At 45.7% G+C, this 26,103-nt stretch overlaps 1 protein-coding gene across 3 annotated transcripts in view; it reads left to right on the top strand.

Annotated features, from left to right (window-relative positions):
• Positions 1-26,103, top strand: part of TRAFD1 (TRAF-type zinc finger domain containing 1) — a 141,909-nt gene that overhangs the window by 97,692 nt on the left and 18,114 nt on the right. For all 3 annotated transcript variants that reach the window (XM_063964366.1, XM_063964365.1, XM_063964367.1), the window contains exons 8-11: positions 3,203-3,379; positions 6,035-6,173; positions 7,222-7,465; positions 8,355-8,376. In XM_063964366.1, coding sequence (XP_063820436.1) covers positions 3,203-3,379; positions 6,035-6,173; positions 7,222-7,465; positions 8,355-8,376 — 582 coding nt within the window. The remainder of the gene's footprint in view (positions 1-3,202; positions 3,380-6,034; positions 6,174-7,221; positions 7,466-8,354; positions 8,377-26,103) is intronic.

Raw genomic sequence — 26,103 nt, 5'->3', positions numbered from 1 at the left:
ATGGTCAGAGACTTGCTAAAACCAAAAAGAGTGTCTGTTCATCAATGCACTCAAGTTCTGAGGAAAATGGTGGCAGCCTATGAGGCCATCCCCTTCGGCAGGTTTCATGCAAGGACGTTTCAGTGGGACCTCCTGGACAAGTGGTCCGGGTCCCATCTACTGATACATCAGAAGATAAGCCTGTCCCCCCGGGCCAGGGTGTCTCTCCTGTGGTGGCTGCAAAGTGCTCACCTTCTAGAGGGTCGCAGGTTCGGCATTCAAGACTGGGTTCTGGTGACCACGGACGCGAGCCTCCGAGGATGGGGAGCAGTCGCACAAGGAAGAAATTTTCAGGGGCTATGGTCAAGCCAGGAGGCTTGTCTACACATCAACGTACTGGAATTGAGGGCCATATACAACGACCTACGACAAGCATTGAATCTTCTTCGCGACCTACCGGTTCTGATTCAATCAGACAACGTCACAGCCGTGTCTCTCATGAACCGCCAAGGCGGGACAAGGAGCAGAGTGGCAATGGCGGAAGCCACCAGGATTCTTCACTGAGCGGAAAATCACGTAAGCGCTCTGTCAGCGGTCTTCATTCCGGGAGTGGACAACTGGGAAGCAGACTTCCTCAGCAGACACGATCTCCATCCAGGAGAGTGGGGACTTAATCAAGACGTTTTTACAGAGATAACAAGTCTTTGGGGAATTCCTCACATAAACATGATGGCGTCACGCCTCAACAAGAATTCATATCTTCAGGAGATGCTCACAGAAGATCCATGGCCTCTTCCTCTCAGGGAGGATCTGTTACAACAGGGGCCCTGCGTGTTCCAAGACTTACCGCGGTTACGTTTGACGTCATGGGAAAGGTATTCTGTAGGAAGACATCCCTACTCTGATAAAGGCTAGGAAGGAGGTGACGGCAAAACATTATCACCGTATCTGGAGGAAATATGTTTCTTGGTGTGAAGCCAAGAATGCTCCTACGGAAGATTTCCATCTGGGCCGTTTTCTCCACTTTCTACAGACAGGAGTTGATATGGGCCTAAAATTAGGCTCCATTAAGGTACAGATTTCGGCCCTATTTGCTTTCAGAAGGAATTGGCTTCTCTCCCAGAAGTCCAGACTTTTGTAAAGGGAGTGCTGCACATCTAGCCTCCTTTTGTGCCCCCAGTGGCTCCTTGGGACCTTAACGTGGTGTTTCGGTTACTGAAGTCTCACTGGTTTGAACCTCTTCAAACGGTTGAATTGAAATTTCTCACTTGGAAGGTGGTCATGTTGTTGGCCTTGGCATCTGCAAGGCGGGTGTCCGAATTGGCGGCCTTGTCTCGCAAGAGCCCCTATTTGACCTTCCATGTGGATATAGCGGAGTTGAGGACTCGTCCTCAATTTTTGCCTAAAGTGGTTTCTTCATTTCATATGAACCAACCTATTGTGGTGCCTGTGGCTACGGGTGACTTGGAGGATTCCAAGTCCTTGGATGTAGTCAGGGCCTTAAAAATCTATGTAGCCAGGACAGCTCGGGTTAGGAAAACAGAAGCACTGTTTGTCCTGTATGCAGCCAACAAAGTTGGCGCTCCTGCTTCGAAGCAGACTATTGCTCGCTGGATCTTTAACACGATTCAGCAGGCTCTTTCTACGGCAGGATTGCCGTTAACAAATTCGGTAAAGGCCCATTCCACTAGGAAGGTGGCCTCTTCTTGAGCGGCTGCCCGAGACGTATCGGCTTTACAACTTTGCCGAGCAGCTACCTGGTCAGGTTCAAACACTTTTGCAAAGTTCTATAAGTTTGATACCCTGGCTGATGAGGACCTTGCGTTTGCTCAGTCGGTGCTGCAGAGTCGTCCGCACTCTTCCGCCCGGTCTGGCGCTTTGGTATAAACCCCATGGTCCTTACGGAGTCCCTAGCATCCTCTAAGACGTAAGAGAAAATAAGATTTTAAACCTACCGGTAAATCTTTTTCTCCTAGTCCGTAGAGGATGCTGGGCGCCCGTCCCAGTGCGGACAAAATCTGCAAGGCTTGTATATAGTTGTTGCTTCCATAAGGGTTATGTTACAGTTGAGATCAGTCTTTAACTGATACTGTTTTTTGTTCATACTGTTAACTGGTTGCGTATATTCCAGGTTATACGGTGTGGATGGTGTGGGCTGGTATGAATCTTGCCCTTAGATTAACAAAATCCTTTCCTCGTATTGTCCATCTCCTCTGGGCACAGTTTCTCTAACTGAGGTCTGGAGGAGGGGCATAGAGGGAGGAGCCAGTGCACACCCATTCTAAAGTTCTTTATAGTGCCCATATCTCCTTCGGAGCCAGTCTATACCCCATGGTCCTTACGGAGTCCCCAGCATCCTCTACGGACTAGGAGAAAAAGATTTACCGGTAGGTTTAAAATCTTATTTTTTTTCTTCTTCTTTTTTTTCTTTATTCAAATATGTTTGAGAGATTTCCCAATCGGTAAAGGCTTTTGAGCGACATGCAGGTTTTGTTTTTGTTTTATTTGTGTTTGTTTTCTTTCTTTTCTTTTTTTTTAAACCCAAATACTAGGGGAGATTCAAATGTTTGAAAAGTCAGTTGGGAGTCTGTTTTTTCCTATCTAATAGACTGGAAAAAAACAGACACCCAACCGACTTTTCAAACATTTGAATCCCCCCCTAAGTTTGATCTAAAAGGCAAACTAGTTTTCAAAATTAGCGTTTTGATTTTCTGCTGTATTTTTCCTCAGGATTGTCTCTCTTAAGAGTCAGCCAGCATATATTATTGGGGTTTGATATAATGGAACACCACAAAAGAAGAAAAATGCTATATGTAATGATTGGTTTTAATAGAATTTACAATGGTTTTCCATGGGTGTAGTACGGTATGCCGGCGCTCGGGCTCCCGGCGACCAGCGTACCGGCGCTGGGAGCCTGACCGCCGGCATACCGACAGCGTGGCGAGCGCTAAGGAGCACCTTGCGGGCTTGCTGCGCTCACCATGCTGCGGGCACGGTGGTGCGCTACGCGTGCCACACTATTTTATTCTCCCTCCAGGTGGGTCGTGGACCCCCATGAGGGAGAATAGCTGTCGGTATGCCGGGTGTCGGGATTCCGGCGCCGGTATAATGTGCGCCGGGATCCCGACATTCGGCATACTGAAGACCACCCGTTTTCCATATATTCCTGCTGTCTGATATGTTAGTGGGACATTTGTGTCACAATGTTCTTTTTGGTTTATAGTCTGGTTGCAAGCCTAGTGCATCATTCTTCAACAGAAGACCTTCTCCTAGTCCACTAGAGGACTTGATACAGAATCCCAGATCATCCCCACCAGCTGTTGACTATTCACACAGTATCCTGATTCCCTGTGAGTTTTGTGGTGTACTGATGGAGGGAGAGATTCTGTTTCATCACCAGGTACTGTCATTTGCTAAGGATTGTGGCTAAACTGATGTTGCTATAGATGCAGCTATTCAACTAGTTGCAAGAAGGAAAGACAATGCCTCACACTTTGACTGGATTATGCATTGGTTAGGGGGTCATTTTCATGAAAAAAGTTTATGCTGTTACATAAACAGTTGTGTCCTGTATGCAGTATTTCAGAAATAAAACCCAAGTTTTATAATTTGTCATTTCTGTGTTGAGAAACAACTGTAATTTACCCCTGGCACAGTGGTACATTAATTTAAAAGGAACTTTTGCAGCAGACAATAGAGAAAATAGGTTACCTCTAAAAAGACAACGAAACAAAAGCCAGTCTTTATTACTTGCAATAAAATGTCTCAGAAATGCTGTGTGTGTAAATAAATAAATTTTATATATGTTTTTATATATTTGGTCAAATCTTCCTATAAACTACAATTTAGAATTCCACGCCCAGTCCCTTTTCGTCTGCATATCTGACACCCCCGCATGAGATTTAATAAAGCTTGTAATTATACAAAGTGGTGGTATTGTCCATAGCAGTCAGATTATCTCTCATTTCTCTGTTGCATCCTAGGAAATGATAACCCACACCAACACTTTTTATATTTAGAAGCTTTAGTAAATCTGCTTCCGGTCTGGTTAATTAGATCTCTAATGCCTCCCTCTCCATTCCCACATTCTCATTTACATATTGCACTCCTGCGTCCTTAAGCCCAGTACCCACGGGCCGATGCATGAGAGATGTGTGCTGAGCGAACCGCTCAGCACACATCTCTCCCGCCGCTCAGCACAGCGCGATCTGTGCTGAGCGTGCGGGGGGAGACGGGGGGACGCTCACTTCACCCAGCGGGTGAAGTGAGCAACCCGCTAGATTGGCCTGCATGCAGGCCAATCTTGCAGCAGCGATAGCGATGCGCGGGGCTGCGCATCGCTATCGCTGTAAGTGGTACTCACGGAGCGATCAGGCTGATATTCTAAGCAATCTAGTCAGATTGCTTAGAATATCGCTCCGTGAGTACCCCCCTTTACTATCTAATAATTAGGAACAACACTAATGACTTGTTAGGCCTGAAATAATCTTATTTTCAGTTTTTGAGAAATCATATTTGTACAGGTTTTGATGTTGGAATGTGACCGCATCAAAAAGTGTAAAAGTAGACTCAACAGTAAAGGTGTAAGGCAGAGTTTCCCAAACTCCTCCATTATAGTCCAGGGTTTAAGAATATCTATGCTTGAGCACATGTGATTTAATTAGTACCTCAGTCAATTTTTGATTTAACCATCTGGACTTGAGCATGGATATCCTTAAAACCTGAACTCTAATGGCAGAGTTTGGGCAACTCTGGGTTAAGGTAAATTAGTTTAATTAAAGACCTGCTTATGTCTAACTGGTATATTCAATTGTAGTTGAAAGCTGCCGTCTGTCGAAAAGACGTCAGTTTTCGACTTTTTTAGGTCGGAAGGGGTTCCGACCTATTCAATCTAACCCCAAATTATTCAACAAGTCAAGGAATTTGACTTGTCGAAAAGCACGTGGGTCGGCGGAATAGCTGTCGGTTTTGGCCCCCTTTTCCCCTTTAAAAAAAGTCGAATTGAGATGCAGGAGCAGAGACGGGGGAGAGCAGCGCTACAGCAGCATAGCCGGAGGATGTGTCACAGTCACCGCTTACAGCAGCGTCCACCTGGCTCCAGCAAGCGAGACCTCGCTGCTCTCCCCCGTCTGCCCGCGGCTCTTCCCCGTCTCAGCTCCCGCATCTCAATTCGACTTTAAAAAAGTCGAATTGAGATGGCATTGAAGAGCCCTGGTCGGATCCATTCCGACTTCAATTGAATATACCCCTAAGCCAGCTTTTGACTGCTTTCAAACATAACGTTGGTACATACTTGCCGACGGACCAGTGATATATCGGTCATTCAATAGATCGGCCAATATATCAGCCAGTGTGTCCCCAGCATTACATTAACTACCATCTCGGTTGCACAACATGTGCTATTTTTGCCAACATTGTCTATGTATTATGTCATACACTGCAATCACAAGCGGAGCAGTCTAGTATGTTACTATATGGGGGGAATTCAATTATTTGAAAAGTCAGTTGGGTGTCACCCAACCGACTTTTCAAACAATTGAATATACCCCTACATGTCAACTGAATGATTGTTTATTACAAGAGTTGATTTTGGGTTTAATATATGGAACATATTGAACAGTTATACATACACATGCAGCTTATCTGATCTGTAAAATGTAGAGCAGTGGTTCTCGATCTCTGTCCTCAGGACCCCACACCGTTCACGTTTTCCAGTTCCAGCAGGTGGTGCTAATTATTTCACTTGTAATTGTGAGGAGACCTGGAAAACCAAACTGTTTGGGGTCCTGAGAAAAATGTTTGGTTTAGAGCAGAGTTTCCCAAACACCGCCATTACAGTCCAGGTTTTGAGGCTATCCATGCTGAGTCAAGATGGTTAAATCATATAGACTGACTGAGGTACTATTTAAGCATGGGTAGACTTACAACCTGCACTATAATGGAAGAGTTAGTGAAGCTCTAGTTTCAAGTATGTAGTTCATCTGTTGGCTCTACAGTAGATCAGATAAACCCCACATTGCAATACATGTAAAGTGACTTATTATTGGTGTCTTAGGATCAATGTGACATGGGTCCAAATGCTGGAAAAAGCTCTCCCCACTTAACATCATTGCTTACAGACGATTCACAAGTTGAAGAGTACAGAACTCCTGACATTCCTTCAGCATCCCAGTCACACCAGGGACATAGAGCAGGTTTGTACTGATGCTTTTGCTTTATGGTTCTAGTATGTTACGATTTTGTAATGTTTGTGCAATTTTAATTAGCCTTTAGCCTTGCTGTAATACCGGATGTAGTGCTATGGATGACAGTACATAATGACATTGTACAATTAGCGAAGAACCGGAAGAGAAATCCAGTGTGTATGTTGGGGGGGGGGGGTGTATTATACAAATTTCCCTTTCATGTATTGTGCGTGTATAATTGGAAGTCTAAGGCAGTCTTCTTAAAAGTATTGCTGAGTACACACTGAGTACACATATAGCAACGAATGATATATCGCGAGCTGATCAGTGTGTGTGTGAACAGACCTATATCAGATCGGCCCTATAGCACTGCCAATGCCTATGTGTACAGGCAACCTGCTTACCGCCTGTACACTGACATCGAAGCTGGGCGGGCAAATTTAAATGCCTGCCCAGTTGTGACGTCTGGCCAAACATAACCGATTGGTGTGTATAGCTTGCCTAATCGGCAAGTCGCTATGTCTCTTAAGTGTGTACCCTAGCCGTAGACATCCATACCACTCAGCGGTAGAGCGGTGCTTCTTGGTCACTGTATTATAAGGATACTGGTGTGTAAATGCGAGGGTAAAGATCTCCTGTACCTACACTACATTACGCTCATAGTCACGGATGCTAATACAGGTGCTTCACATAGTTACTAAAGGAGAGAGCACGGGGCTACAGCTGCTAGGCTACTACTCCTTTACAAGGACCTCGGGGGAGGAAATTCTGGGAAGGGAGGGGAAGCATGGTGTGGGATGGCAGCATTTGGCTACCTGAGATGTACATATCTGCACATAATGTTGATTAATTCTAAATTACTGCAGCCAAATTCTTGTTTTTTACCCCATAACATGTAATTTATACAGTAGGGTTTTTTTAAACAAAAATCTAGGCTTTCCTCTAATGATTTTTATCTGTGTCACTGTACGGTCCCCTACACCCCGGACAACGATTGTGTGCAGTCATTGTCTGGAGGTCATGATCCAAACAAAAAAATTGCTGGTTTTCTCTGCAGACAATACTACTGCCAGCTGTAACCGATACCAGATCAGGGAGAATGCGAGTAACCCTTTGCACCCTGCAAAAGCCAATGATGCACTGGGAGGTCTGTATCGCCAGACCGAGATGAACAACTCCCTCCTGCGTTACTCCAATCTGGATGAGATGAGAAAAAGGAACATACAAGAGAATTCCCGTGTACTCTCAAGCCATCACAATGATCTCCATAGGCCTGCTCTCTCTTCTGCAGCATCAAATAGGTAGAGTGTCTCTTGCATGGTAAAGTTCATGAAACTGTATTATGTCACATGCATCTCTGGAGAGTGACACTTATGAAGTTTATGTGATGAGCGAAACTATCTGGGAACTTGCCTGCTCTTTTGACACTTTTTTTTAGATGTTTGTTGTTGCCAGTTCTGTGTTTGGGGTTTTAAGGAGCCTATTTCATGATCCACCTACTGTACTCCTGATGTGCTCTACTGGTGGATGTAAGAATTTATCTATACTATGGTATTTACTAAGGGCTTTATTTGTGGACATTCAGATACCTGCATTTACATGGTGTGACCTTTCTGACCTAAAATGCTTTCACTTGGACTAGCAGCTGACACTAATACTCTTAGGTTGTACCTACTGTATGTGGAAGGCCTGGCCAAACTGTGGCTCTCCAGCTCTTGTGAAACTATACATCCCAGCATGTACTCTTAGGGAATGCTGAAACTGGCAATGTATGCTGGGATGTGTAGTTTCATAAAAGCTGGAGAGCCACAGGTTAGCCAGGCCTGCTATATGGTTTTTGCTAGTGTGCACAGTTAAGCAGTAAAACGCATTTTAGAGGGCAGTTCTATTGATGGCAGTGGGCAGCTGTGCACATTGCTGCTTATTCAGAAACCCCAACATTGGATTGCAAGGAAATAATGAGATGTTGGTAGTTGTGGAGTGCTGGAGAACAGAACACCGGCACCTCACAGCTATAGTCGTTAATGGAATTAACCTGAGTGACCAGTTTACCAGTTTGATGATGCCTATAAGCCAAGCATCATGGTAGTTGTTCAAAGTTAGTCTTACTTTGTATAGAATACAGCATTGAGATATTGATATGAACCATCCATATCCTCTCTAACTAAAGGTTTTGCGCTCATTTCACAGGCATGCTGGCACCAGAGACAAGGTAAGAGCACATTTCCAATCATAATCAGCCATCTACTGCTACTGACACTGCTGCATATAGGGCCTAATTCAAGGTTGATTGCAAAACAACATTTTTCTCTAATGGGCAACATTTTTCTCTAATGGGCAAAACCATGTGCACTGCAAGGGGAGCAGATATAACATGGGCAGGGAGAGTTACATTTGGGTGGGTTATATTGTTTCTGTGCTAGATAAATACTGTCAGCTTTATTTTTACCCTGCAATTCACTTCAGTTTGAAAACACCACACCCAATTTTAACTCTGCACATGTTATATCTGACCCCCACCCCCCTCCCCCCTGCAGTGCAACATGGTTTTACCCATTAGTGGAAAATGTTTTGCAATCAACCTTGAATTAGGCCCTTAGTGTGTTCCCATATTTATTATATATATATATATATATATATATATATATATATAATATATATATATATAATCAGCATACAATGACGAGGCGGCACTCAGAGTCTTCAAAACGGCAACAAACTTTATGTAAAGTGCATATCAACGTTTCGGGGTCTCCCCCTTCGTCAGGATTAGTGCAAAATGACAATCTGTGCAAATAAATACCACTTACCCCCAATAAGAACATCCCCACGTGCATATGCCGCTGGTCGCGCCGTCCCAGCCTCCAGACTGACGTCACTAGCGTCTCCGCGGAAGTGACGCGCCGGCGTCAGTCTGGAGGCCGGGACAGCGCGGCCAGCGGCATATGCACGTGGGGATGTTCTTATTGGGGGTAAGTGGTATTTATTTGCACAGATTGTCATTTTGCACTAATCCTGACGAAGGGGGAGACCCCGAAACGTTGATATGCACTTTACATAAAGTTTATTGCCGTTTTGAAGACTCTGAGTGCCGCCTCGTCATTGTATGCTGGTTTCCATATGGACTTAGTCCACGGAGGAGGGCACCTGAGCAAGACAGTCCCATAGCAGGGACAAATCCAAGTGCCGGAGTTCAATTTGTTGTGTGTGTATATGTATATATATGTGTATATATATGTGTGTGTATATATGTATATATATATATATATATATATATTTATTTTTTTAACAGATAGGTTTATTAAGGGTTTTCAGCAAACAAATCACAAGATACAAAAAAGGAAAATCTGTACAAAACAGAGCAGTGGGTCAGGTCTTGAAAGTAGGCAAAACGTGGGCTTACAAACCAAGCAAGTAGCTCAAATCTGTCCGTACGTATGCCAAGAAGTTCGATGATGAGGGTAATCGAAAATACAGATAAAGCCTCCGTTATCTTTGCCTGCGTAGTCGCAGGCGTGCACTCCCGGCGTGACTATGTGATCCATCTGCCTATCATGCAGGGAGTGCACAGAGAGGCTCCCATTCAGAGCGTCTGTCCGGGCGCGCAGACAGAGACGCTCTCCATTCAAGTGAATGGGACGCATCTCCGTCCAAGCATGCCTGTCCAGACGGAGACGCTCAGTGACTAGATGCGCCCAGGTGGGCGCGCCTAGACACAGAGCAAAGATGGACAAAGGCTTCATCTGTATAAAGTCCACATTTGAAAAGTAGAGACCATCCATAGCTATAAAGAATAAAAAGTGGCATACATAATATATACAGGAAAAGAACCGTAGGCCAGGCTCAACTTAAAATTGAAAGAATACTTTCCAATATACTGAGAGCGTGCCAATAAATATATAAAAACCTAACAAACAGTGAAAACATACAGAGAGCAAGACAAGGGGAGACGGAGAAGAGAGGGGGGGAGGAGTGGCAAGTAATAGACAAAGTACGAACAAAGATCCCAGAATTTAAGATGCGGGACGGGTGGGGCATCTCCAGTAGGATATACAGTAGATCAGAACAATAATAACTTAGTATCGTGATATGGTAGGCAGTCAAACAAATAAGGAGAATCAGAGGAGGGAGTACATGTTATAAATTGCCATATATAAGCCAGATCCCTTAAGAAAGCTGTCTTAGCATAAACCAGCTGGTGGAGTCAAATGCCTGTAGTATTGGAGATTGCGTTTGTGGAGGTAGGGATTCAATGAAAAGGCCACATTTCTTGTAAAATGTAATTACCCCCTTTTCTACATCAGGGAAGGCTGCCCTTCTGTCATAATATAATATTTTAACCCATTGCCTGGCTGATGCGATCATGCCTGCAAGTGCTTTATCTGACCTGGTCGCACAGGATGCGACCAGTCAGATACAGTGTTAGCAGCAGCAGGGAAGGGAAACTTTCCTCCGCTGCTGTTGCCAGAGGGACCGAAAACCTCTGCCTCCCCGCACTCTCCCCCTACTGATTGCCATGCTGCCGATCACTGCTGATCGGTCAGCGCGGCAGGATCCCCCACCCCCAGTGGCTGCAGACAATAGCATCCGCTGGGAAGTGTAAATTAACCCCCCTGTGTACCTGGAGGTTATCCCGGCTTTCAAAATGAAAGCCGTGATGGTCGCGATGTTTCCGATTTGAGGTTTCAATGTTTGGGGGGGGGGGAGAAAAAAAATCACATTATTTTTTATTTATTTTTTAACTAAAATCATTTTGGATAGGGTTAAATTTATGTTCTTCACCTAATTCACTCATAAAAAAAAAAAACCGACAATTTCGGAGTGGTTTGGGTGGGGGGGGGGGGAATTGTCAGTTAAGTGGTTAAGCAGAAGTTGTTGCATTGAGGATAGAAAGGGTGGGCGCTCATCAATCCGATGCAAAAGGATAGTCTTTCTGGCGGCAGTTCTAATAATTACAAGTAACGGCATAATAGAGTTACCATGTGGGCCTAGATTCCAGTTACGGAAAAGAGGATTTTGGTACTTACCGATAAATCCATTTCTCTGAATCCTCTAGGGGACACTGGAGTTCCATTATACATTATTGGTGTGAAGCTTGCAACCGGAGGTGTGGCACAATCTAAAATTAGCATTGTCTGCACAGCCGGTTCCTCCCCCTTCACAGCCCTCCTCCCTCAGTTTGGAAATTTGTCTGAGAGAATAGGACATGATACTTGAGCACATGGCGAGGAACCGAACCGTACAACCCATCAAACAGCATCCAAGAACTCTTAACTGAAAAACTAACGCTGTTTGGACAAACTTTGTAAAATCCATATTAGGCACAGATCCACAATGTGATTTGATCCTATGACCTTGTTTGTCAAAGTGCAGGGACTAACTACATGAGCCACAAGAGTCATTTGAACAGGAAGTGTGAACCCAGCAGACTGACAGCACCGAGGCGGGCGTCCAGTGTCCCCTAGAGGATTCAGAGAAATGGATTTATTGGTAAGTACCAAAATCCTCTTTTCTCTTTCATCCACTAGGAGACACTGGAGTTCCATTATACATTAGGGGACGTCCCAAAGTTATCCCCCAGGGAGGGAGTGCTGTCTGTTGCCTGTACAACCAAACGTCCGAACTTAGAATCCTCGGACGCAAAGGTATCAAACTTGTAAAATTTCGCGAACGTGTGGGCTGAGGACCACAATGCCGCCCTGCAAAGTTGAGCCTTGGAAACCCCTCTGGCCGCCGCCCATGAGTCGCCCACTGGTCGGGTGGTAGGAGCACCCGTCTGAAACGGAACCTGTTTGCCACATGGAATGTAAGTTTGCCGAAAGGCAAGACTAGACCAAGACTGCTGAGATGCTGGCTAACGCTTTTGAGGCTCATCACAAAGAACCAAGACATGGTCCGACTTTCTGAAGGATGATGTAACCTGTAGGCAAACTCGGTAAACTCGGGCAACAGCCCAGGACACGTCTCTATCTGTGAGACTCGGAAAATATGATACTACAATTGGTTGAGTTACTCGAAGTTCCGAAACAACCATAGGAAGGAAAACTGCTTTTGTACGGAGTACTGCCCTAAAGCTCCCAACCTAGAAACCCGCCTGGCCGGAGCCAAGGCCAGCAGTAACGTGACCGTCAAAGATAGCTATCTCAGGTCTGTTTAAACACAAAAATCTAAGTGCCAAGACGCAGTAGGAGAAAGAAGAAGGGGGTTGGATACCTCGAACCCTTTGTAAAAAGGTTTGAACCTCTGGCAAGGATGTCAACCGCTGTCGAAATAGGACGGATGGACCCGAAACTTGACCGCTCAGAGAACCCAGCCTCTGTCCTACTTCCTGACCTGCCGAAATGAGAAGTAGAAGTCAAGAGAAGTGGAAGAACGCCGAATTTCACCCACCTCATGACACTAGTCCTAGTAGAACCTCTACCAATTCTTGTAGTAATGTATGTCTGTTAACGGCTTCCTAGCGGCAATCATCGTAAGAATAATTGATCCCGGTATCCCTCTGTTTCAGAGGATCCGGGTTTAAATAACCGCGCCGTTAAAAGCAGCCCGTTTCTGGATGTTGGCAACGGTCCCTGAGATAGCAGGGCCCCTCACTGAGGTGACTTTCAAGGATCTTCCGTTAGTAACCCACGCAGCGGGCCAATCTGGTGCGAATAGAATCACCGACACTCGCTCTCGTTTCAACCCACTTCAGAACCCTGAGAATGAGTTGTAAAGGTGGAAAATGTAAACCTTCCTATAACACCAAGAAAGTTCTAATGTGTCCACTCCTTTAGCTGCTGGATCTCTTGTCCTGGACACATCCTTTGTGGCTTTCTCTAACACCATTCCGTTCCTCTTTCCTCCTTGACGGTTTACGTATGCCATCGTCGTGACGTTGTTCGACTGCATCCTTATGTGTTGACCCATGACTTGGCCCTTTGGCCAAGAAAGAGGTATTCTCCAGGAGCGTCCAACTGTTCTGAAACTAATGCTATTCTAAGACAGCACCCCAACCTTTGAGGCTGACATCTGTTGGCAGGAACCACCAATTCCAACTGCCGAATCTCTAGCCTGCTACGAGATTCCTGTGCAATGACAAATAAAGTAAGGAAGCGCGTATGCGTGGTGGAAGACGGAGTCTGACCTTGCTCCCTGAGCAATAAGGTTCATCTGTAATGGACGGGAATGAAGCCTGCCACCCACTGCCCGAAAATTTCCACACAGAGGTGTAGAAAATCATCTGTGACCTCAGTACCTGAGCCACTAATCTCTGTAGGTCCTGGACCTTGTTCTTTGGTAGGAATCCTCTCAGTTGTACCCTGTCCAAGAGGAGACTGAGGAATTGAATCCGTTGAGTTGGCCAGAGGTTGGATCTCTGGAAATTCATAATCTCCCCATGTTGAACGAGAAGTGGATGGGATGTCTGAACATCTCTGATCAACTGATCTCAAGAGGATGCATTGATTAGCAGGTCACCTAGATAAGGACCTATCGTGACTTCAACAGTCCCGAGTCTGCAACCATGAATGCCATGATCTTCTGTAAAGATTCTTGGGGCCAGTGAGAGACTGAACGGCAAGGCCCTGAATTGGTAGCGATCCATCAGCAGTGCAAACCTTAAGAGAGCCTGGTGAGGGGCCCAGATTGGGATATACAGATATGCATGTTCTAAACCAGCAATGATCAACTGGATTGATTCCAGCTTGAATTTGTAGACACTTAGCGACCGGTTTAAAACTTTTAAATTGAGTATCGGCCGGACTGTCCTGTCTGACTTGGTATGACAAAAGGATTGGGGTAGAGAGCCATTCCTCACTGAAAGGCGGCAACCGGGAGAATGACCTCTGAACGTAGCATTCTTTCCATTGTCTGCAGTAGCTCTTATACTTCCTGATGGCACCGAGGCAACTCCAGACCTTCGACCACCAAGGGGAATCCCAGGTGAGCCGTGAGACCGTCCTGCCACGGTCTTGTCAGCAGATTTATCCCGCTTTCTGGCTGCCTGTGAGCGGCCTCTACCTCTGCCCCCACGTACTTGTGTACCAAAAAAAAACCCTCTTCCTCGGGCTCGCAAGGACTGAGCTCTAAAGGAATTACACGCTGGTCCTGATAACCTTTCCTAACCTGTGTAATGGTTCTTGTATAAGGAGTAGGCAGACCACTTGTCCAACACTGGACCGAAAAACATCTCATCCTCAAAGGGTGGTATTCTACCGCACCATGGTGTCAGAGTCTCCACGCCATTCTCTGTCCGTCTAGCCGATCTGGCTGATATAGAGATGTGTGATGCTATTCTGTGAATATCCCCTGAGGCTTGACACAAGTGTGAAGCTGAATCTCGAATGTGTTACGCCAGTTGGGTAACTTCTTCCAAGCCATTTTCCCCCTAAATAGCCTGTACTATGCGTCCAGACCATACTCCCATGGCCTTGTCAACCCACGGCAGACGACCGTAGGCCTCTGTGCTGCACCTGCCACAAAATTTTGACGTTAAAGCTGCGTCAACCTCTTAAGGTCGTTATATGAGGTAACGGTAAGATTGTCTTCTTCGACAACCTTCCTAGGAAAACACCCACAAGCGGCGGAAACTCCCACTTATGCTTATACTCTTAGGAAGTGGATAAGTTACTGGAAACCCCTTTTGGAAATTGAAAACGTTAGTCAGGTTGGTTCCAAAACCTCCTCCATTTGAGACTGGAGGGATTTAGGAATTGGAAAACGTTTCTGGAATTCGAACAATTCGAATCTATGGGCTCCTTTACTTATTGGACCTTAAAGTCTAGGATCACAGATTGTTGTGATTGCCGTGTCCTCTTCTGGAAAACCGGCGTCTAGGTTAAATTCAATGAACTCACCCATTGTATCAATGAAAAGACCTGCTTCCTTCTAGTTTCCGGTACGAGAGGAAGAGGCCCGTCTTTTTACCGCCTTGCACATTGTTACCGCTTGTGTGAGAGGCGTTAACCTGATGAGAAATTCATCCATCGTCTTTGAGAATCCCGCAGCACTGATTGTTGCGTGCGGGATTCCGGTATCCCATTGGAGATCCTATCTGCAAGGTTATCCTTGTCCTAGCTGGAGCACTGCTCCCGGGTGGAGCGTCTAAGTAGGAATCGCACATCCCGGGACTGCCTTCCTCGGGCTTGAACTTGTGTGCTCTTCTTGATACATTATGTACAAACATACCAGGTCTCTTCCCGTTGGAGGCCTTTGCATGAAATCTGTCATGGAAACCCCCTACGAGGATATTTCGTGGCGCTTTCACCCTTTAACAAGGAAGAGAAAGGCTGTGAGAGATGACGGAAGCAAAGTTATCGGATCCGGCTGGAATTACTATTTCTTTCTATATATAGAAACAAGAACAGGACAAAAATATATTTATATAAATAAATAAAGTGAAACACCAGCCGACATGCGACCTCCATGCTGCGATGGTAGGGTTTGTATACGCTTGCTTCTTAGTATTTTCGTTAGGATCTTTATAATAGAAGTCCGTTGAAAATATAATTAGTATAGTAAAATGTATATGTTCAGGAGATCTCACATTTCTGAGTATATGTTGGCACCAGTAGAGGGAGCTAGTGCTACACATGCAACATCCCTCATGATAGTTATACTAGTGGGAGGGCTTACCCTTCCCTGTAGCTGGCGCCAGATAGGGATTAATAAAATGGCCGACATTGAAATTTTCATGACACTTCATTATGTACTGGCCACTAGTTTCAGGGATATGATTTAAACATATGGGGAGGCGCGCCTATGTACGGAGTGCCCTCCATTTTTCTTTTATCACAGGGTCATCTAAGTTTAAACAGTTCACACGGGCTGAATGATCTCTTCAGTCGTTCTGAAAACTTCAGTGTCTATGGCGCGCGCTACGGGACCGTTCATACCAAGTCCCGTAGCGGCGCTGGATCCTGTCCTGTACGCGGCTCTCTGCACTCTACGGACCGCTTCTCCCTAAGACCCGCAGTGGCGCAGGGTCCTTGACTGCTCTATGCGGCTCTCTGCACGCTACGGGACCGCTTACCAAGTCCCGTAGCGGCGCTTCCGTCTCCTCCTGGTGACGCACGCTACGGGACCGTTTCACTCAGTCCCGCAGCGGCGCCACTGTCTGATGTACGCTACGGGACCGTTGCACTCAGTCCCGCAGCGGCGCCACTGTCAGCCTGTTGATGGACGCCACGGGACCATTTTACTCAGTCCCGCAGCGGCGCCCCTGTCTGCCTGTGATGGACGCTACGGGACCATTCTCACTCAGTCCCGTAGCGGCGCCTCTTTTGCCTTGCCGCTGAAAAGATCCAGCACTGTGACCGCTGCCTAGTGGGGAGCTAATTACCAAAATTTATATCCTTGGGTAGGATTCAAAACCAGGTCTCAGTGCTTAGTAGCACTGGCTATTAGTGTACTGAGCCACAGTGGCTACATATCGCTGTAATAGCTGTTATAAGGAAAATAAAATAAATATACTACCTAACCTGCTGCGGGGGCCATTTTAAAAACAATCTGTACTTACAGTCGGCGCCTGTATAGAGATGCAGACTCCTTCATCCGGAATCATTGTCTCCACTCCTGAACTTTGTCCCCCTTTTATTAGGGGGACGCAGTCTTTTTATCTGGTAAAGCCTGCACCCCCTTTCATTTAGGTGGGATCGGGCATTTACCATTTATTTTAAAAACCTGCACCCTCCCTTTAGTTAGGAGGGATTGGGTCAGTATAAAAAAGAAAAAAGAAAATAAATTAATAATCAAATAAATCTTCAAGGCGCAGGAGCTCCCTTCTGTACTTGCACCTCCTCGGCACAATTTTCCAAACTGAGGGAGGAGGGCTGTGAAGGGGGAGGAACCGGCTGTGCAGACAATGCTAATTTTAGATTGTGCCACACCTCCGGTTGCAAGCTTCACACCCCTAATGTATAATGGAACTCCAGTGTCCCCTAGTGGATGAAAGAGAAATATAAGCAGAGAAGGGCCAAAGGGTCTGGTTTAAGCTGCTATGAAGAAAAGTCTATTAATGTAGGCCACAACTTTATGCCAAAATCGAGTGATCTTATGACACTGCCAGAAATTATGGTAGAAAGATGCCTTGGGTTATTTTGCATTTAGGGCAGTGTCCAGATTCTGCGTCTACCAGATGGCTCCTTTTGATATTGAGAAATATAGGCCCTGTTTGAAACTCTGATGTGGACCTACTGCAGCATAGCGGTGCAAAGGTGTCTCGTATCAGAGTCAGTGTAATAACTTGTCAAATTTGGGGAAGGAGGGGATATCCTTCGACCAACTGTCGTATGTTGCCCTCCACAAAGTAACATGGTTATTAACAGCTAACAGGCCAACCAACATTTTAGTATGATAAGAATGGGTCTGCAATAAGTTAATAAGTTGTACCTACGTGTAGGTAGACCTGTCTAGTAACCAATCAGATATATAGTATACCTGTGAAAAACAGCTAAAGAAAAAAAAACAATGTCAGGGACACCCAGTCCACCATCTACCCGATGCTGTTGAAGCTTGGCCGGTGCTATCCTAGGTTTGCCACTGTCCCATAAAAATGTTGTGAAAATTCTTTGTAAAAGGAGGATATCCTGTTTAGCTATGGCAATGGGAAGCATTTGCATGACATATGTGATCTTGGGAAATATTACACTCTTGAGAACTGCAACTCTACCCAATAGAGAAACGACCAAGAATCTAGTAATTTGGGGATAGCCTGTAGGACGGTTGTCCAGAGGGAAATGAACATCCAAATATTTAAGGACCGGGGTGGCTAAACTTAAATGGGATAGAACGGGAAGTTTACGGAACTCACTGGGGTCCTCTGATAAGAGTAAATACTCTGATTTTGCCACATTAATTTTGTAACCTGAAAATGAACCATAGAAGTCTATAAGTCTAAGAGCCTCCGGTATCGAGGAAGCCGGGTCAGACATAAATAGCAGCATAGGAAGAAAGAAGTGATATTAATCTGTGTCCAGGGCGCATACATAAAAGGTCATATAATTTAGCATGGAATATAATACATCCCTTATTATAAAGATGAATGATTCCCTTCAGTGGTAGTACCAAGGGTCAGTGTTCTTCGTTTCTGGTGATCTTCTACCAATCTGGAATAAATTCCTCCAAGTTCATGTAAAGATAAAAACAGGAAAGAAACGTGTAGAACAGCTTCAAATGAAAAATCTCATTTCCTCATCAACTCCACAAATAGAAAGGGCGTACCCCACTCACACAGAATCAAGTAACTGGGTGCCCATAAAGGTATCTTTTCAGATGGGGTTCAAAAAGGAACGTCTGTGTTTCCCTTCAATTCAAAATGGAAATCAAGTAACTAGGCGTACCCGAAACTCACACTGGGTAGGGAGGATAAATTCCTATAAAGGTATCTTTGAAAACAGAATATTCAACGAATGCGTACCCCAACTCGCATAAATGAGGGATTGAAAATTCATATAGAGGTATCTTTTTCAATTACAATGGCAATCATATGCTTACCTCAACTCACTCCGTAATGGATAGATGACTCATATAAAGGTATCTCTAGAAACTCTTTCCTTTGGAATCAAATGGACTTCTTTCTCCGGAGCAATATGAGAAATAGAACTAATTCTGTTTCCATACGTATAAAAAATGTATTCTGAACAATCCAAAAAGTACAGGAAATACCACCATACATACATGAGTCAATACAAAAATGAAAAAGACAAAAAGTTTAATTATATGTGTGTGTGTGTGTGTGTGTGTGTGTGTGTGTGTGTGTGTGTGTGTGTATATATATATATATATATATGTATATGTGTATATATATATATATATATATATATATATATATATATAGTTATAGTGTATATGTATGTGTGTGTGTGTGTGTATATATATATATATATATATATATATATATATATAGTTATAGTGTGTGTGTGTGTATATGTATGTGTGTATATATGTGTGTGTGTATATATATATATATATATATATATGTGTGTGTATATATATATATATATATATATATATATTGCACAAAAAGGTCCCTGGCACTCCGGACTTACGCATACCTGGCTCCGGTGCCCTCCCTGCAGATTTGCATCCCTGTATAGTGTCTTTATAAGGGCAGCACTCAGAGACTTTTACAATCAGTATATGTAAAAAAAAAAAAGCCCCACCAGGCCAATTTATTGGTGACGTTTCGAGGAAGGGGAATTATACCCCGAAACATCACCAATAAATTGGCCCAAATTTCTCAGACATCCTATAGGATGCTGGGGACTCCGTAAGGACTATGGGGTATAGACGGGATCCGCAGGAGACATGGGCACACTATAAGACTTTGAATGGGTGTGAACTGGCTCCTCCCTCTATGCCCCTCCTCCAGACCTCAGTTAGATTCTGTGCCCAGGAGTGACTGGACACACACTAGGGGAGCTCTACTGAGTTTCTCTAAAAGACTTTATTGTTAGGTTTTTCTATTTTCAGAGAGACCTGCTGGCTACAGGCTCTCTGCTTCGTGGGACTGAGGGGAGAGAAGTCAGACCTACTTCTCTGAGTTAAAGGCTCTGCTTCTTAGGCTACTGGACACCATTAGCTCCAGAGGGTTCGATCACTTGGTGCGCCTAGCTGCTTGTTCCCGGAGCCGCGCCGTCACCCCCCTCACAGAAGCCAGAAGAAAGAAGCCGGGTGAGTATGAGAAGAACAGAAGACTTCAGTGACGGCAAAAGACTTCAGTAACGGAGGTACAGCGCAGCGGTCGCGCTGCGCTCCATGCTCCCACACACCAACGGCACTCGCAGGGCGCTGGGGGGGAGCGCCCTGGGCAGCAAGTTACTGAGGGTCTTACCGCTGGCATGAGATGCTATTCTGTGCCCGGGGATACCACCGCCAGTGTAAAGCAGCGGTCGCGCTGCGCGCCATTGCTCCCACGCACCAACGGCTTTACAAGGGTGCAGGGCGCAGGGAGGGGCGCCCTGGGCAGCAATATGTACCTCATTTAAGGGTGGCAAAACACGTATACAGTGCGTAGGCACTGTATACGGACCCCGGCCAGCATTATAAGCTATATTAATAGCAGGGCTGAAACGCGTCGAGAAGGGCGGGGCTTAGCCCTCACAACACGATTCAGCGCCATTTTCTCCATGTCCCCGCCAAAAGCAATGTATACAGTGCAAACGAGGGGGGGCACAGTGTTTTAGTGCTATATAGAGAAAGATAAAGCACTATTTTTAAATAATGGGCATATAATCATTGTTGTGCATATATCTCTGTGTGTTCCCTGTCAGATATACCCACTATAGTTTTTTTAGCCACATATGTCGACATGCGTGAGTGCTCTGTCACAAACACCTGTGGGGATCACTGTCGGCATCGCCGACGTCTATTGGTACTTGATTCAGTAGATGCAGTGTCAGCAGGTCGGTAGTTGTATGCTTGTCAAAAGTAAACACTGTTTGGGAGACACAGTAGTGTGTGGGTGACCCTGTCGGCACCAACTGCTTTTACTGGGTGTAAATTAACATGCTGTAACTGCCTTATACCTGTATATATATATTTATATGTATGGTACGGTTCCATGGGCCTGTAGCTCAAACACAGACATGGTTTTATATGTGGGGGAGTGTTATTAAAATTATATATGTATACTTCCCGTAAGGACCTCTCTGGATTACTAGAATGTTATTTTGCCTGGTTATTACTCCCTGCTGTCGACTAATACTGGGTTTTCTGTCGACCATAACGTTTCCTGGTAGATCCACAACTGGGGCATTCAGTACATGGTCATACACATGCAAAACACATTATTGTCACTAGGGACCCGACGGTTCCGGACAATCTGATTATTTATATATATATATATATATATATATATATATATATATATATATATATATATATAGATATAGATATAGATATATAGATATATATATAGATATATATAGATATATAGGATATGTGTGTAATTGTGTATTACATTATCTATAGTCATATTATGATTTATAATGAATGCTGAAGTAAAAGTATTCCTTCTCATGTGCTGGTCGCTCTGTTGATAAAGCTCTAGGTCGGCCCTGTCGAGTTTGTCTCAGATCCTCTCAAGGAGTCCGAATGTTTATTCTTTTCCCGCCGCGGATAGAATATTGTGAAAGTCATCTCCTGGTCGACCCGGAGCCTATCGCAACGGATCGTACACAGGAAGCTAAGTGATATTTTATTTCTATGCTTTGGAGTTATTTGCATTACATGCACATGGGGAAGTGTTTATATTCAGAAAGGCATCCGATAGAATTACCCTAAAAAGAGAGGGGTTGTTTTCTTACGTTGGTTCTTCTCTGTAACATTGCGGCAGGCTGCCATGCATATGCAGGAGGTGTGGCCGGGGGAATGCTAAGGCTGACTCCGAGAGATACTGGAGTTTCTTTCTGGGACGGTGTACCGCTGTTTGGGGATGCCTCGGTTCAGTCAATCTCGGCGGATACTTCTGGTAAATCTAACTTCGTGAGTTAGACTCCTTCACAACGGTGGATGACGCATTCTTTTGTGGGATGCAGTAATTTTAACCGGTTCAATGCCGTTCTTTTCTCTGACGTCCTAGTGGATGCTGGGACTCCGTAAGGACCATGGGGAATAGCGGCTCCGCAGGAGACAGGGCACAAAATAAAAGCTTAAGGATCAGGTGGTGTGCACTGGCTCCTCCCCCTATGACCCTCCTCCAAGCCTCAGTTAGATTTTTGTGCCCGGCCGAGAAGGGTGCAATCTAGGTGGCTCTCCTGAGCTGCTTAGAATAAAAGTTTAGTTTAGGATTTTTTATTTTCAGTGAGTCCTGCTGGCAACAGGCTCACTGCATCGTGGGACTAAGGGGAGAAGAAACGGACTCACCTGAGTGCAGAGTGGATCGGGTTTCTTAGGCTACTGGACATTAGCTCCAGAGGGACGATCACAGGTTCAGCCTGGATGGGTCACCGGAGCCGCGCCGCCGTCCCCCTTACAGAGCCAGAAGAGACGAAGAGGTCCGGTGAAATCGGCGGCAGAAGACGATCCTGTCTTCAGACTAAGGTAGCGCACAGCACCGCAGCTGTGCGCCATTGCTCTCAGCACACTTCACACTCCGGTCACTGAGGGTGCAGGGCGCTGGGGGGGGAGCGCCCTGAGACGCAATATTACAGTATATACCTTAGGTGGCTAAAAAGAATACATCACATATAGCTCCTGGGCTATATGGATGTATTTTACCCCTGCCATTTTACACAGAAAAAGCGGGAGATAAGGACGTCGTGAAGGGGCAGCACACAAGCGCCATTTTCCCTCACAGCTCCGCTGGAAGGACGGCTCCCTGACTCTCCCCTGCAGTCCTGCTTCAGAATCAGGGTAAAAAAGAGAAGGGGGGGCACGTTTGGCAGCAAATAAATATATTAACAGCAGCTATAAGGGAGTAACACTTATATAAGGTTATCCCTGTATATATATATATATATATATATATAGCGCTGGGTGTGTGCTGGCAGACTCTCCCTCTGTCTCTCCAAAGGGCTAAGTGGGGTCCTGTCCTCTATCGGAGCATTCCCGGTGTGTGTGCTGTGTGTCGGTACGCGTGTGTCGACATGTATGAGGAGGAAAATGATGTGGAGGCGGAGCAGTTGCCTGTGTTGGTGATGTCACCCCCTAGGGAGTCGACACCTGACTGGATGATTGTATTTAAACAAGTGATAATGTCAGCAATTTGCAAAAAACTGTTGACGACATGAGACAGCCGGCAAATCAATTAGTGCCTGTCCAGGCGTCTCAGACACCGTCAGGGGCGCTAAAACGCCCGTTACCTCAGTGGGTCGACACAGACCCTGACACAGATACTGAGTCTAGTGTCGACGGAGACGAGACAAACGTAATGTCCAGTAGGGCCACACGTTACATGATCACGGCAATGAAAGAGGCATTGAACCTTTCTGACACTACAAGTACCACAAAGAAGGGTATTATGTGGGGTGAGAAAAAACTACCAATATTTTTTCCTGAGTCAGAGGAAATAAATGAGGTGTGTGAAAAAGCGTGGGTTTCCCCCGATAAAAAACAGCTAATTTCTAAAAAATTATTAGCATTATATCCTTTCCCGCCAGAGGTTAGGGCGCGTTGGGAAACACCCCCTAAGGTAGATAAGGCGCTCACACGTTTATCTAAACAAGTAGCGTTACCGTCTCCTGATACGGCCACCCTCAAAGAACCAGCTGATAGAAGGCTGGAAAATATCCTAAAAAGTATATACACACATACTGGTGTTATACTGCGACCAGCAATCGCCTCAGCCTGGATGTGCAGTGCTGGAGTCGCATGGTCGGATTCCCTGACTGAGAATATTGATACCCTGGATAGGGACAATATTTTGTTAACTATAGAACATTTAAAGGATGCATTACTATATATGCGTGATGCACAGAGGGATATTTGCACCCTGGCATCAAGAGTAAGTGCTATGTCCATCTCTGCCAGAAGAGCGTTATGGACGCGACAGTGGTCAGGGGATGCGGATTCCAAACGGCACATGGAAGTATTGCCGTATAAAGGGGAGGAGTTATTTGGAGCTGGTCTATCGGACCTGGTGGCCACGGCAACGGCTGGAAAATCCACCTTTTTACCCCAGGTCACTCCACATCAGCAGAAAAAGACACCGTCTTTTCAAACTCAGTCCTTTCGTTCCCATAAGTACAAGCGAGCAAAAGGCCACTCCTTTCTGCCCCGGGGCAGAGGAAGAGGAAAAAGACTGCACCATGCAGCCGCTTCCCAGGAGCAGAAGCCCTCCCCTGCTTCTGACAAGTCTTCAGCATGACGCTGGGGCTTTACAAGCAGACTCAGATATGGTGGGGGCCCGTCTCAAGAATTTCAACGCGCAGTGGGCTCACTCGCAAGTGGATCCCTGGATTCTACAGGTAGTATCGCAGGGGTACAAACTGGAATTCGAGGCGTTTCCCCCTCGTCGGTTCCTGAAGTCTGCTTTACCAAAGTCTCCCTCCGACAGGGAGGCAGTTTTGGAAGCCATTCACAAGCTGTATTCCCAGCAGGTGATAATCAAGGTACCCCTCCTGCAACAAGGAAAGGGGTATTATTCCACGCTGTTTGTGGTACCGAAGCCGGACGGCTCGGTGAGACCAATTTTAAATCTGAAATCCTTGAACACTTACATAAAAAGGTTCAAATTCAAGATGGAGTCACTCAGAGCAGTGATAGCGAACCTGGAAGAAGGGGACTATATGGTGTCTCTGGACATCAAAGATGCTTATCTCCACGTCCCAATATACCCTTCTCACCAAGGGTACCTCAGGTTTGTAGTACAAAACTGTCATTATCAGTTTCAGACGCTGCCGTTTGGATTGTCCACGGCACCTCGGGTCTTTACCAAGGTAATGGCCGAAATGATGATTCTTCTACGAAGAAAAGGCATTTTAATTATCCCTTACTTGGACGATCTCCTGATAAGGGCAAGATCCAGGGAACAGTTAGAAGTCGGAGTAGCACTATCTCAGGTAGTGTTACGTCAGCACGGGTGGATTCTAAATATTCCAAAATCGCAGCTGATTCCAACGACACGTCTACTGTTCCTAGGAATGATTCTGGACACAGTCCAGAAGAAGGTGTTTCTCCCGGAGGAGAAGGCCAGGGAGTTATCCGAGCTAGTCAGGAACCTCCTAAAACCAGGCCAGGTCTCAGTGCATCAGTGCACGAGGGTCCTGGGAAAAATGGTGGCTTCTTACGAAGCAATTCCATTCAGAAGATTCCATGCAAGAACATTTCAGTGGGATCTACTGGACAAATGGTCCGGATCGCATCTGCAGATGCATCAGCGGATAACCCTGTCACCAAGGACAAGGGTGTCTCTCCTGTGGTGGCTGCAGAGTGCTCATCTACTAGAGGGCCGCAGATTTGGCATTCAGGATTGGATCCTGGTAACCACGGATGCCAGCCTGAGAGGCTGGGGAGCAGTCACACAGGGAAGGAATTTCCAGGGCCTGTGGTCAAGCATGGAAACATCTCTTCATATAAACATTCTGGAACTAAGGGCCATTTACAATGCCCTAAGTCAAGCAAAACCTCTGCTTCAGGGTCAGGCGGTGTTGATCCAATCGGACAACATCACGTCAGTCGCCCACGTAAACAGACAGGGCGGCACGAGAAGCAGGAGGGCAATGGCAGAAGCTGCAAGGATTCTTCGCTGGGCGGAAAATCATGTGATAGCACTGTCAGCAGTTTTCATTCCGGGAGTGGACAACTGGGAAGCAGACTTCCTCAGCAGACACGACCTTCACCCGGGAGAGTGGGGACTTCACCCAGAAGTCTTCCACCTGATTGTAAACCGTTGGGAAAAACCAAAGGTGGACATGATGGCGTCACGTCTAAACAAAAAACTGGACAGATATTGCGCCAGGTCAAGGGACCCTCAGGCAATAGCAGTGGACGCTCTGGTAACGCCGTGGGTGTACCAGTCAGTGTATGTGTTCCCTCCTCTGCCTCTCATACCAAAAGTACTGAGAATCATAAGAAGGAGAGGAGTAAGAACTATACTCGTGGTCCCGGATTGGCCAAGAAGGACTTGGTACCCGGAACTTCAAGAGATGCTCACGGACGAACCGTGGCCTCTACCTCTAAGAAAGGACCTGCTACTGCAGGGGCCTTGTCTGTTCCAAGACTTACCGCGGCTGCGTTTGACGGCATGGCGGTTGAACGCCGGATCCTGAGGGAAAAAGGCATTCCAGAAGAAGTCATTCCTACTCTGGTCAAAGCCAGGAAGGACGTAACCGCAAAACATTATCACCGCATTTGGCGTAAATATGTTGCGTGGTGTGAGGCCAAGAGGGCCCCTACAGAGGAATTTCAACTGGGTCGTTTCCTTCATTTCCTGCAAACAGGACTGTCTATGGGCCTAAAATTAGGGTCCATTAAGGTTCAAATTTCGGCCCTGTCGATTTTCTTCCAGAAAGAACTG

Source organism: Pseudophryne corroboree, chromosome 1, assembly GCF_028390025.1.
Source record: "Pseudophryne corroboree isolate aPseCor3 chromosome 1, aPseCor3.hap2, whole genome shotgun sequence".
In the NCBI taxonomy this organism is placed as follows: Eukaryota; Metazoa; Chordata; class Amphibia; order Anura; family Myobatrachidae; genus Pseudophryne; species Pseudophryne corroboree.
The sequence above is the reverse complement of the archived record's forward strand: the minus strand, read 5'-3'. Positions and strand labels throughout refer to the sequence as shown.